At 40.5% G+C, this 14570-nt stretch overlaps 1 protein-coding gene and 1 long non-coding RNA gene across 2 annotated transcripts in view; one reads left to right on the top strand and one right to left on the bottom strand.

The window, feature by feature from the left end:
• Positions 1–14570, bottom strand: part of LOC137762128 (uncharacterized) — a 63980-nt gene that overhangs the window by 5065 nt on the left and 44345 nt on the right. The gene's annotated exons all lie outside the window — the stretch shown is intronic.
• The window catches only part of RHBDL2 (rhomboid like 2), a 53547-nt gene that overhangs the window by 13056 nt on the left and 25921 nt on the right, over positions 1–14570 (top strand). The window contains exon 2 of the mRNA XM_068539563.1: positions 12057–12323. Coding sequence (XP_068395664.1) covers positions 12078–12323 — 246 coding nt within the window. The 5' untranslated portion in view covers positions 12057–12077. The remainder of the gene's footprint in view (positions 1–12056; positions 12324–14570) is intronic.

The following is a 14570-nucleotide window of genomic DNA, read 5'->3' as shown; positions in this document are numbered from 1 at the left end:
ATGGAGTATACAGGCCACACCTACACAATTAATGACATGATCTTAGATTAGACTTGCTTTGTGAGGCCCTAGAGAGGGAAACCTTGGACCCAGGAGCAGAAGGGCTGGTGAGCAGATTTCAGCACAGTGTAAGGATGAACTACCTAAGAAGTAGAACTATCAGAAAATACAACAACCCGATTAAAGGACATTCAAGTTCTTTGTAATTTTTCACTACTCTGAATAGTTCTGCACTGGACATCTTTGAAAGATAGCCTTGAGTACTCGCTCAAATACATTTGTAGCATAGATTTCTAGAAGTAGAAAGGTTCTGTTGAAAGGTATACGCGTTTCATATTTTATAGATACTGCCCAATTGCCTTGTGAAAAGGCTGCATCAATTTACACCTCATAAACTGCACCCATTTCCACACAGCCTTGTAAGTATGAATCAGTCTTTTTCATTGTTGCCAATCTGGTCAGTAATGTTTCCAATGTGGTGAACTGTGCTCAGAAACTCAGGTGTGGATGCAGAAGATAAACAGGAATGGCAGGGATGGGGAATGTCAGACTAGAAGCAGCACCTGTGAACATCAAGCACTAGATGCTGGAGATGAGATGAACCAGAGAGAGGCCTCTGTCCTCAAGGAACAGGCACGCAGACAGGTACGGAAGTCAGAGCGTGACAGTGTCTGACCGAGAAGAGAGGTCAAATCAAAATGCCACGATCACTACCAACATGTTCATCTATTTCTGGAATCTACAGTAGGTAGGTCTAGACGTCAGATCCCTTTACTGCACGTGCCAAGGAAGAAAGCAGACACACAGTGAGTCTTAGCTAAACTGAATGGGTCAGATACCTTTGCAGCACAGGAAACATATTTCACTAAAATACCTAAAATGATGGGCTTGAAGTCGTAACATTTCTGGAAATTTTGAAATCTGGAAAAAAAGAGAAAAATTGCGGGGAAATGTAATCCTTGTTTTTCTAGCTCCTTTTATAGATATAAAGTTGTGTTATTCACAATGTGGAACTTTCCTCATGAAATGATCATGTATGATATTTAAATTTACAATAGGGCTTATTAGCACAATGTTAATCACTCCTAATTGAACTTATTTTAAAAAATGCCTTAATATTTGTGTTTAAGAGCTGCTGATCTTTTTTTTTTTTATTAATTTACTTTTTTTTTTTTTTAATTTTTGGCTGTGTTGGGTCTTCGTTTCTGTGCGAGGGCTTTCTCTAGTTGCGGCAAGTGGGGGCCACTCTTCACCGCGGTGCACGGGCCTCTCACTATCGCGGCCTCTCTTGTTGCGGAGCACAGGCTCCAGACGCGCAGGCTCAGTAGTTGTGGCTCACGGGCCTAGTTGCTCAGTGGCATGTGGGATCTTCCCAGACCAGGGCTCGAACCCGTGTCCCCTGCATTGGCAGGCAGATTCTCAACGACTGCGCCACCAGGGAAGCCCAAGAGCTGCTGATCTTAAATCCATACTCATTTTGCCATTTATGAGACATGAAAGAAACTATAAATAATCATCAATATGCAAGGAAAATTAATAAAATAGTTATTTCTACAGACAATGTCTGACCTGGGAGGCTGGGTGAGTGGGAGGTAAGAAGCCTTTATTTTCAGCAAAGTTACTGGGGAAAAATAAATAAAAGGGGAATTCTCTTCTTCCCTAAATTTATTGGATATAACCTATTGTAATGTGGGACCTTGCCTAATGGAATACATTTGAAAATGAATTGTGACCTGATTCCTAGTAACTTGCAGCGTGAAAATAGACCCCAGACTCAGCCCCATCCCTTCCATCTGTCCATCCATCCATCCACATACCCCCTCATCCATCCATCCATAGCCAGTCATAACTAATAATTGTGGAGTGTTTACTATGTGCCAGAAACTGTTCTAAGTGCTTTACATGCATTGTCTCAAATAATTTTCCCCATAATGCTATGAGGTAAGTGCTATCATGATCCCGACTTTAAAATGGGATCTGAAGATTTTCCAATAAATTAAACATAGAATTACCATATGACCCAGTGATTCCACTCTTAGGTATATACTCAAAAGAATTGAAAACAGGTATTCAAATAAAAACTTGTATGGGAATGTTCATAGCAGCTCTATTCACAGTAGACAAAATGTGGAAACGATCCAAATGCCCTTCAACAGATGAATGGATAAACAATATGGTTTTGTTTGTATATCTATCTATACAATGCAATATTATTCAGCCATAAAAAGGAATGATGTACTGATACATGCTACAACACAGATGAACCTTGAACACTTTTCTAAGTAAAAGAAGCCAGACTCAAAAGGCCACGTATTTTATGATTCCATTTATATGAAATATCTAAAATAGGTAAATCCATAGAGACAGAAAGCAAATTAGTGGGTGCCAGGGGCTGGAGGGAGGGGGCAATGGGGAGTGACTGCTTAATGGGTATGGGGGTTTTGTCTGGGGTGATGAAAAAGTTCTGGAACTACATAGTCGTGATGGTTGCACAACACTGCAAATGTATTTAATGCTACCGGATTGTACACTTTTAAATGGTTAATTTTATGTTTATTTTACCACAATTCTTTAAAAATGTAATTTGAGGCTCAGATAATTTAAGTGACTTACTTAAGGTTACTTTACAGCTGATAGGTTGTAGAGCTGTGTTTTAATCCCAGTCATCTGGCTCTATGGCTCATGACTTTAAAAAAAAATTCCAGTGAAAAACTTTATTTTGGGCCATTTAGGAAGTTTAGATACACTGGACTAAGCTGAAAATATCAGTAGCATTGGATACCGTTGATTAAGCCCATGCTGGTGACAAACAGTATAATCTATCTAGTCTTCACAGTGACCTTGAAAATTTAATATTATTGTTTAGTTTGTGTGTGTTTGTGTGTGTGGTAAAATATACATGACATAAAATTTACCATTTTTACCGTTTTTAAGTGTACAATTCATGGCATTCACTGCATTTACACTGTTGTACAACCATCACCATCATCCATCTCCAGAACTTTTTCATCTTCCCAAACTGAAACTCTGTATAGTACCGATTAAACATATAACTCCCTATTCCCCCTGTCTCCCAGCCCCTGGCAACCCCCATTCTATGGCTCATGTTCCCAGGTCCAGGGCTATTGTCTGGGGTTGCACATAAAAATAAGACATGACCACTTTCCAGGTCTGTCTAGCCTGTGTACCTGCCCTCTAGTGACCCTGACACTGTGTCTTTCTCCACCACGTTAGAGAAGTCCAGTTGCAGCACGACAGAGTCATTGAAGTGTGCAGAGGATCCTCTGTGGCCTGTGGCTGGGGAGTGGGAGAAGGAAGCCAGGCGATGGAATATGGTTGGGATGAAAGGCAGGGATGAAGGGATTGCAACAGGAAGCTCTGTTAGGAAGGGTGAAGATGAGAATTGGGAAGATACTGCTTGTCTTCTTTCTTCCCGGATTGTTAGGAGGAGTACGTGAGAATTTGCATGAGGATGTGCTTTGAAGAGACTGGGGTGCTCTGCACACTTCCTTAGGACTCACATCACGACTGAAGCGGACTTGTTTTAAGGGCATAACTCAGCAGAGCAGTTTCAATGGGGGATGCAGACGATAAGATGTTTAGTGGATACAAACTCCTCCTTCAAGACACTAGGCCACGAGGGGAGGGAAGAAATAGTAGTGCTTGAGACTTTAGGGTCCAGCAAAGGTCTCATAGATATGACTTTGTTTTTATTCTACCTTATTTTTTTTAAGTTTAAGGTGTACAGCATAATGATTTGACTTACATACATCACAAAATGATTACCGCAGTAGGTTTAGTGAACATCTGTCATCTCATATAGACACAACATTAAAGAAATAGAAACAAATTTTTTTCCTTGTGATGAGAACTCTTGGAATTTACTGTCTTAACAACTTTCATTTATAACGTACAGCAGTGTTCATTATCTTTATCATGTTGTACATTACATCCCTTGTACTTGGTTACCTTATAACTAGGAGTTTGTACCCTTTGACTACCTTCATCTAATTCCCCCTCCCACCCACCCCTTTGGTAGACACAAATCTGAACTCTTTTTGTATGACTTTGTTTTTGAAGCATAATTGACCTACAACACTGTTAGTTCCTGGTATACAACACAGTGATTCGTTATTTCTGTACATTTCAAAATGATCACCATGAAAAGTCTAGTTGTCATCTGTCACCATACAAAGCTATTACATAATTATTGACTGTATTCCCCACACTGTACATTTCATATCTGTGACATTTATTTTGTAACTGAAAGTTTGTACCTCTTAATCTGCCACCTTTTTCTCACCTCCTCCCACCACCACCCCTCTGGCAACCACCTGTTTGTTCTCTGTATCTATGACTCTGTTTCTGTTTGGTTGTGTTTGTTCATTTGTTTTTTTTTTAAATTTTACTTTTTACTTTTTATTTATTATTTATTTATTTTGCTTGCATCAGGTCTTAGTTGCAGCATGAGGTATCTTTAGTTGCGGCATGTGGACTCTTAGCTGCGGCATGCACATGGGATCTAGTTCCCCAACCAGGGATTGAACCTGGGTCCACTGCATTGGGAGCTTGGAGTCTTACCCACTGGACCACCGGGGAAGTCCCTGTTTTGATTTTTAGATTACACATATAAGTGAAATCATACAGTATTTGTCTTTCTCTGTCTGATTCATTTCTTTTAGCATAATACCCTCTAGGTCCATCCATGTTGCTGCAAATGGCAAGATTTCATTCTTTTTCATGGCTGAGAAATATTCCTGTGTGTGTGTGTATGCACACACACACACCACATCTTCTTTATCCATTCATCTACAGGCTCCAGACATGCAGGCTCAGCAGCTGCGGCTCACGGGCCTAGTTGCTCCGGGCATGCGGGATCCTCCCAGACCAGGGCACAAACCCGTGTCCCCTGCATTAGCAGGCAGATTCTCAACCACTGCACCACCAGGGAAGCCCCTGTGCAAAAGCTTTTAATTTTCATTAGGTCCCATTTGTTTATATTTCCATTTCTCTAGGAGGCAGATCAAAAAGGATCTTGCTGTGATTTATGTCATAGAGTGTTCTTCCTATGTTTTCCTCTAAGAGTTTTATAGTGTCTGGTCTTACATTTAGGTCTCTAATCCATTTTGAATTTATTTTTGTATATGGTGTTAGGTAGTGTTCTAATTTCATTCTTTTACATGTAGCTGTCCAGTTTTCCCAGCACCACTTATTGAAGAAACTGTCTTTTCTCCATTGTATATCCTTGCCTCCTTTGTCACAGATTAGTTGATCATAGGTGCGTGGGTTTATCTCTGGGCTTTCTATCCTGTTCCATTGATCTATATTTCTGTTTTTGTGCCAGTACTATATTGTCTTGATTACTGTAGCTTTGTAGTATAGTCTGAAGTCAGGGAGTCTGATTCCTCCAGCTCCATTTTTTTGCCTCAAGACTGCTTTGGCTATTTGGGGTCTTTTGTGTCTCCATACAAGTTTTAAGATTTTTTGTTCTAGTTCTGTAAAAAATGCCATTGGTAATTTGATAGAGATTGCATTGAATCTGTAGATTGCTTTGGGTAGTATAGTCATTTTCACAATATTGATTCTTCCAATCCAAGAACATGGTATATCTCTCCATCTGTTTGTATCATCTTTAATTTCTTTCATCAGTGTCTTATAGTTTTCTGCATACAGGTCTTTTGTCTCCCTAGGTAGGTTTATTCCTAGGTATTTTATTCTTTCTGTTGCCATGGTAAATGGGAGTGTTTCCTTAATTTCTCTTTCAGATTTTTCATCATTAGTGTATAGGAATGCAAGAGATTTCTGTGCATTCATTTTGTATCCTGCAACTTTACCAAATTCATTGATTAGCTCTAGTAGTTTTCTGGTGGCATCTTTAGGATTCTCTATGTATAGTATCATGCCATCTGCAAACAGTGACAGTTTTACTTCTTCTTTTCCAATTTGTATTCCTTTTATTTCTTTTTCTTCTCTGATTGCTGTGGCTAGGACTTCCAAAACTATGTTGAATAACAGTGGTGAGAGTGGACATCCTTGTCTCGTTCCTGATCTTAGAGGAAATGCTTTCAGTTTTTCACCATTGAGAATGATGTTTGCTGTGGGTTTGTCATATACGGCCTTTATTATGTTGAGGTAGGTTCCCTCTATGCCCACTTTCTGGAGAGTTTTTATCATAAATGGGTGTTGAATTTTGTCAAAAGCTTTTTCTGCATCTATTGAGATGATCGTATGGTTTTTCTTCTTCAATTTGTTAATATGGTGTATCACACTGTTTGATTCGTGTATATTGAAGAATCCTTGCATCCCTGGGATAAATCCCACTTGATCATGGTGTATGATCCTTTTAATGTGTTGCTGGATTCTGTTTACTAGTATTCTGTTGAGGATTTTTGCATCTATATTCAGGAGTGATATTGGTCTGTAATTTTCTTTTTTTGTAGTAACTTTGTCTGGTTTTGGTATCAGGGTGATGGTGGCCTCATAGAATGAGTTTGGGAGTGTTCCTTCCTCTGCAATTCTTTGGAAGAGTTTGAGAAGGATGGTGTTAGCTCTTCTCTAAATGTTTGATAGAATTTGCCTGTGAAGCCATATATTCTTGGACTTTTGTTTGTTGGAAGATTTTTTTCATCACAGTTTCAATTTCACTACTTGTGATTGGTCTGTTCATATTTTCTATTGCTTCCTGGTTCAGTCTTGGGAGGTTATACCTTTCTAAGAATTTGTCCATTTCTTCCAGGTTGTCCATTATAGTGGCATAGAGTTGCTTGTAGTAGTCTCTTAGGATGCTTGGTATTTCTGCGGTGTCTGTTGTAACTTCTCCATTTTCATTTCTAATTTTATTGATTTGAGGCCACTCCCTCTTTTTCTTGATGAGTTTGGCTAATGGTTTATCAATTTTGTTCATCTTCTCAAAGAACCAGCTTTTAGTTTTATTGATCTTTGTTATTGTTTTCTTTGTTTCTATTTCATTTCTTTCTACTCTAATCTTTATGATTTCTTTCCTTCTGCTAACTTTGGGTTTTGTTTGTTCTTCTTTCTTTAGTTCCTTTAGGTGTAATGTTAGATTGTTTATTTGAGATTTTTCTTGTTTCTTGAGGTAGGCTTGTATTGCTGTAAACTTCCCTCTTAGAACTGCTTTTGCTGCATCCCATAGGTTTTGGTTTGTTGTGTTTTCATTGTCATTTGTCTCTGGGTACTTTTTGATTTCCTCTTTGATTTCTTTAGTGATCTCTTGGTTATTTAGTAAAGTATTGTTTAGCCTCCACGTGTTTGTGTTTGTTATGTTTTTTTCCCCCTGTAATTGATTTCTAATCTCATAGTGTTGTGGTCAGAAAAGATGCTTGATATGATTTCAATTTTCTTAAATTTACTGAGGCTTGATTTGTGACCCAAGATGTGATCTATCCTGGAGAATGTTCCATGAGCACTTGAGAAGAAAGTGTAATCTGCTGTTTTTGGATGGAATGTCCTATAAATATCAATTAAATCTATCTGGTCTATTGTGTCATTTAAAGCTTGTGTTTCCTTATTAATTTTCTGTTTGGATGATCTGTCCACTGGTGTAAGTGAGGTGTTAAAGTCCCCCACTATTACTGTGTTACTATCAATTTCCTCTTTTATAGCTGTTAGCAGTTTCCTTATATATTGAGGTGCTCCTATGTTGGGTGCATATATATTTATAATTGTTATATCTTCTTCTTGGATTGATCCCTTGATCATTATGTAGTGTCCTTCCTTGTCTCTTGTAACATTCTTTATTTTAAAGTCCATTTTATCTGACATGAGTATTGCTACTCCAGCTTTCTTTTGATTTCCATTTGCATGGAATATCTTTTTCCATCGCCTCATTTTCAGTCTGTATGTGTCCCTAGGTGTGAAGTGGGTCTCTTGTAGGCAGCATATATATGGGTCTTGTTTTTGTATCCATTCAGCGAGCCTGTGTCTTTTGGTTGGAGCATTTAATCCATTCACGTTTAAAGTAATTATCAATATGTATGTTTCTATTACCATTTTCTTAATTGTTTTGGGTTTGTTTTTGTAGGTCCTTTTCTTCTCTTGTGTTTCCCACTTAGAGAAGTTCCTTTAGCATTTGTTGTAGAGCTGGTTTGGTGGTGCTGAATTCTCTTAGCTTTTGCTTGTCTGTAAAGCTTTTGATTTCTCCATCAAATCTGAATGAGATCCTTGCCGGGTAGAGTAATCTTGGCTGTAGGTTCTTCCCTTTCATCACTTTAAATATGTCATGCCACTCCATTCTGGCTTGTAGCATTTCCGCTGAGAAATCAGCTGTTAACCTTATGGGAGTTCCCTTGTATGTTATTTGACGTTTTTCCCTTGCTGCTTTCAATAATTTTTCTTTGTCTTTAATTTTTGCCTATTTGATTACTATGTGTCTCAGCGTGTTTCTCCTTGGGTTTATCCTGTATGGGACTCTCTGCGCTACCTGGACTTGGGTGGCTATTTCCTTTTCCATGTTAGGGAAGTTTTTGACTATAATCTCTTCAAATATTTTCTCTGGTCCTTTCTCTCTCTCTTCTCCTTCTGGGACCCCTATAATGCGAATGTTGTTGCGTTTAATGTTGTCCCAGAGGTCTCTTAGGCTGTCTTCATTTCTTTTAATTCTTTTCTCTTTAGTCTGTTCCACAGCAGTGAATTCCACCATTCTGTCTTCCAGGTCACTTATCCGTTCTTCTGCCTCAGTTATTCTGCTATTGATTCCTTCTAGTGTATTTTTCATTTCAGTTATTGTATTGTTCATCTCTGTTTGTTCTTTAATTCTTCTAGGTGTTTGTTCTTTAATTCTTCTAGGTCTTTGTTACACATTTCTTGCATCTTCTCGATCTATGCCTTCATTCTTTTTCCGAGGTCCTGGATCATCTTCACTATCATTATTCTGAATTCTTTTTCTGGAAGGTTGCCTATCTCCACTTCATTTAGTTGTTTTTCTGGGGTTTTATCTTGTTCCTTCGTCTGGTGCATAGCCATTTGCCTTTTCATCTTGTCTATCTTTCTGTGAATGTGGTTTTTGTTCCACAGGCTTTAGGACTGTAGTTCTTCTTGCTTCTGCTGTCTGCCCTCTGGTGGATGAGGCTATCTAAGAGGCTTGTGAAAGCTTCCTGATGGGAGGGACTGGTGGTGGGTATAGCTGGGTGTTGCTCTGGTGGGAAGAACTCAGTAAAACTTTAATCCGCTTGTTTGCTGATGGGTGGGGCTGGGTTCCCTCCCTCTTGGTTGTTTGACCTGAGGCAACCCAGCACTGGATCGTACCAGGCTCTTTGGTTGGGCTAATGGCAGACTCTGGGAGGGCTCACGCCAAGGAGTACTTCCCAGAACTTCTGCTGCCAGTGTCCTTGTCCTCACAGTGAGACACAGCCACCCCCCCCCCCCCCCGCCTCTGCAGGAGACCCTCCAACACTAGCAGGTAGGTCTGGTTCAGTCTCCTGTGGGGTCACTGCTCCTTCCCCTGGGTCCCGATATGCACACTACTTTGTGTGTGCCCTCCAAGAGTGGTCTCTGTTTCCCCCAGTCCTGTCTAAGTCCTGTAATCAAATCCCGCTAGCCTTCAAAGTCTGATTCTCTAGGAATTCCTCCTCCCATTGCCGGACCCCCAGGTTGGGAAGCCTGACGTGGGGCTCAGAACCTTCACTCTAGTGGGTGGACTTCTGTGGTATAAGTGTTCTCCAGTTTGTGAGTCACCCACCCAGCAGTTATGGGATTTGATTTTATTGTGATTGTGCACCTTCTACTGTCTCACTGCGGCTTCTCCTTTGTCTTTGGATGTGGGGTATCTTTTTTGTGAGTTCCAGTGTCTTCCTGTCGATGATTGTTCAGAAGTTGGTTTTGATTCCGGTGCTCTCACCAGAGGGAGTGAGAGCATGTCCTTCTACTCTGCCATCTTGAACCAATCTCTCGCTATGGCCGTTTTTCAATTGGGTTGTTTGTTTTTTTGATGTTGAATTGTATGAGTTCTTTGTATATTTTGGATATCAACCCCTTGTCAGATATATCATTTGAAAACATCTTTTTCCATTCAGTAGGTGGCCTTTTCCTTTGTTGATAGTTTTCTTTGCTGTGCAAAAGCTTTTTAGTTTGATGTAGTCTCATTTGTTTATTTTTGCTTTTGTTTACCTTGCCTGAGGAGACATATCCAAAAAAATATTGCTAAGACTGATGTTAAATAGCAGACTGCCTGTGTTTTCTTCTAGAAGTTTTATGGTTTCAGGTCTTACATTTTAGTGTTTAATCCATTTTGAGTTTATTTTTGTATGAGGTGTGAGGCCATCTTTTCCCCATTGTATATTCTTGCTTCCTTTGTTGTAGATTAATTGCCTGTATAAGTATGAGTTCATTTCTGGGCTCTCTATTCAGTTCCATTTATCTATGTGTCTGTCTGTTTCTGTGCCGATACCATATTGTTTTGATTACTGTGGCTTTTTATATAGTTTGAAATCAGAGAGTGTGATACCTCCTGTTTTGTTCTTCTTTTTTAGGATTGTTTTGGCTGGATTACTTGTGAAACTAATAAAGCTTAAGCTTCAGACTTCTACTTGCATGGGCTCCTTCTAAAGCAGTGTACATTTATAATTTTTTTATTTTGTAATTTTAATTTTATATTATTTTTTCCAAAGAAACCCCCCTCCCAAATTGTTTAAGCTTCAGAGTACACAAAATCTGTACCTACTCCTGCATAGAGGGCAAAAATCTAGTGAAATCCTATCATGCAGATATAATCATGGTTAATTCTCCAGATGTTTTCCTGTGTAACAATATATTACTTTTTACAAAAATTGGATTGTACTCTATGTAGTGTCTGGCAATATTATTTTTTTCCCTTAATATATTTGAGCCTCCCCCACCCCTTTTTTTGACCTGAAAACATTTGATTGAAATATTTAAATAGTTCAACCAGAAGTAAAATATTACAGAACTAAACCGAATGGAGAAGGACAGTACAGCTAGCACCATGACACAGGGAGAGGAAAGAGTATGTAGAGCAGGCCTCACTGTTACAGACATGCTGCCTCAGTAACCTATGTATCTGCTTGGTATCACCTAGCACAGCTGTAACTGTACAATTATTTGTGTAATTTTTGTTGACCTCAGCCTCCTTCATGACATTTTAAACACTTTGGGATAGGGATGGTGGCCTGATACAGAGTAGGTGTTCAACAGATATCTGTTGAATAAATCCTTGAGTGTTTGGATGTTGAGGATTGAGTTCAAGGGAATACTGGATGTGGAAATTAGTAGGAACTCAGCCAAGAGTGTCAGATGTCAGAGAATTGTTGGGAAGACGTGTTTTAGCGAGGGTGTTAATGTTGTATCTGGAGAACCAGTAAGGAAGGGTCTACTTAACTCCCAAGTGCTACAGAATGGGCAGGGTGGCATTTTAGAAAGGACACTGATAATTTAGAAGGAGAAGATGTGGGTTTAAATCATTTTTGAGGGGGGAATGGGAAGCGAATTTTTTAACCTATAATGGGGCCCCTAGCATAGTACCTGATATATAGTCAATGCTCAGTAAATCATTTTTGATTCTGAATCAGAAACTAGAGATCTGTGTTTGGCCTGGGAGCAGAAGCAAGATGAAACTGAGAAGGGAAAGGAGATTATTTACTTAAGCTGGACGAAACTGAGTTCAGTTATGCACTGAGCGTGGTTTGGGCTCTGAGATACATCACCTCGTGGCAAAGCTACTTCTTACACTAATGGTTGCTTTGAGAGTCAGTGGCGGAGGGGAAGGAATTGGTATATGAGGTAGAGTTGCCATCCCAAAGTTCCAGTCCGTCCTTTGGGTGGTGTCAGTAGGTGAATCCATAAATGACTTCTGGGGAGTCCTCTCCCTCAATTGGGGAGACTCTAGTACTTTTTCACTGTTACACACTGGTGACAAGGGTATGGATATTACGTGTATTTGGGCACCAGATCTTCAGCTGCCTTCTATTAACACACAGGAAAGGCATTGGAAACCAATGGTTGTGCCAGAGAGCCCAGGAAAGAGCCATGGCCCAAAAACTATAGGGTCATCTGTTTTTCCCTGACATTCATGTCCCTTTCAGGTGGAGGGTGGACCCAGGACAATGGCTGCTGCTCATAATTTGGAGATGGAAGAGGATGTGAATCTGAATAGGGATAGAGAGATGAAAGAAATGCTGGAAGAGGAGAAAATGAGAGAGTACAGGGCAGGTAAAGATCCCTTCAAGCCTAAAAAGGTCCAGAGGATTGTCTCAAAATGGATGCTTCCTGAACCGATGCGAAGAACATACCTGGAAAGAGCTAACTGCCTCCCGCCCCCTGTGTTCATCATCTCCATCAGCATTGCTGAGGTAAGCATTCGGGGTGGTGGGCACTGGTGCAAGGACCCCTGGGGAGTTGTACACACACACTGGGGCTTTAGATCAGGTCTAGATAAGAGACTGGAAAACGTAAGACGTGAGCTTGGCGACGGCAAGTACAGCACACACAGAACTCGACCTCACCCTCTCCAGAGTTCCCTTCCCAGGTTTTTCTTATGTTCCCAGTCACTTTTAGCCAAGGGTTGAGTTTTATTTTTCAAACAACTCCCCTGCCCAGCAGTGACCACAGTTTTAGTGGTTTCGTTTCATTTTAGTTTGTGGAGACTTTAGAAATCAAATAATTTTGGGGTTGCAAATTGGTTTGATCTCATGAACCAACTTTGATTGATTGGTAAGGTCTATCAGGAGCCATATGTTTAGAAGAATTATAGGTTGCCTCCAGATCTCAGTAGGAAAAAAATGGGATCCTCTAATGATGTCTACTATGTGCAGCATGTAGTGGGTTTCAGACTCTGGTCTAGTCAGCCCTTCTGTTTTCCAGAAAAGAGTGCAAGGCCTAGAGACATGGGGTGATTTGCCCAAGGCCACATACTTAGTTATTTGGCCAGGACTGGGCTTCTCCTGAGCCTCATCTCACACAGCTTTTTCTCCCACACCATGATGTCTCATGAAGGAATTGACAGAGGATGGCTGCCTGTGGGGTGTGACTTTAGGGCCATTAGGAAGTCCCTAATGTCATCCTCTTAATTCCCACTGATGCCTCAACTTCCTTATCAGGGACGGTATTAGTCAGGATTCTTTAAAGAAGCAGAACCAATAGGATGTATACACCCTCATACACACACACATTATCTATCTATCTATCTATCTATCTATCATCTATCATCTATCTACATACGCATGTATATGGAGAGAGAGAGATTGATTTATTTTAAGGAATTGGCTCATGTAATTGTGGAGGCTTGGCAAGTTTAAAATCTACAGGGTAGGCCAGGACTGGAGACCTGGGGGTAAGAATTACAGTTGAAGGCCAAAAGCCATTTTAAAAAAAAATTTATTTTATTTATTTAATTAATTTTTGGGGCTGCGTTGGGTCTTAGTTGCGGCATGCAAGATCTTTTTTTTTGTTGCACCGTGCGGGCTTCTTTCTAGTTGTGGCGCACGGGCTTAGTTGCCCCACGGCATGTGGGATCTTAGTTCCCCAACCAGGGATCAAACCCACGTCCCTTGCATTGGAAGGTGGATTCTTTACCACTGGACCGCCAGAGAATTCCCTAATTAAAAATTTTTGAACAAATTTGGGAATTCCCTCGCAGTCCAGTGGTTAGGACACAACGCTTTCACTACCAGGGGCCTGGGTTTGATCCCTGGTTGGGGAAATAAGATCCCACAAGCCACATGGCATGGCCAAAAAAAAAAGAAATTCTTTTTTAAAACAAATTTTTTATTTTGGAATAATTTTAGCTTTACAGAAAATTTGCAGAGATAGTACAGAGAGTTCCTGTATATCCCTCACACAATTTCTCCCATTGCTAATATCTTATATTTCCATAGTACATTTGTCAAAACTAAGAAACTCATATTAGTATATTAGTAATAACTAAACTCCAGGCTTAATTTGGCTTTTACCAATTTTTCCATTAGTGTCCTCTTTCTGTCCCTCTTGTACCCTCGAACCCAGGGTATCATGCTGCATTTAGTTTTCACATTCCCCCCAGTTTACTCTGATCTGTGACAGTTTCTCAGTCTTTTTTTTTTTTGCTTTAAAATATGTTGTTTATTTTTTCTCCAATTATAAAAATAATACATTGTCCAAACAGATAGTTTAGGAAACACAAAAATCCACCCAGGAAAATGACAACGAAAGCCCTTTCATCCCACCAGCCAGAGATGAGCGCTGCTGGTGTCTGTACGAAGGCACATCTGAGGCTGTGCGAACCAGCCCTGGGCTCCACAGAACTGAGGTTGGGACTGCAGGCCAGGAACCTACAGCAAGACACACATAAGACGGCCGAGCAGGATAAAGGCGGAGTCTTGTCCTCCAACAACTAGAAGCCGTTTCTTCCTCCTCGGCACATGGTGAGGGCCAGCGTTCCAGGCCCTGCAGAGACCCCCCCCAGCAGCTGCCAGGGGAGCACAGTCTACCCAGATGCTCTGGAATGATTTTGAAATCTGGAGTGGATTCACGGCTACCCGTGTGCTAATTTCACTCACGGCTTCCAGATCTGCTCCCTGGGCCAGTAGCGGGTGGGGAGAGGGCTCTGGCCGGGGTGCCCG

The sequence above is a fragment of the Eschrichtius robustus genome, chromosome 3 (genome assembly GCF_028021215.1).
Source record: "Eschrichtius robustus isolate mEscRob2 chromosome 3, mEscRob2.pri, whole genome shotgun sequence".
NCBI lineage: Eukaryota > Metazoa > Chordata > Mammalia > Artiodactyla > Eschrichtiidae > Eschrichtius > Eschrichtius robustus.
The sequence above is the reverse complement of the archived record's forward strand: the minus strand, read 5'-3'. Positions and strand labels throughout refer to the sequence as shown.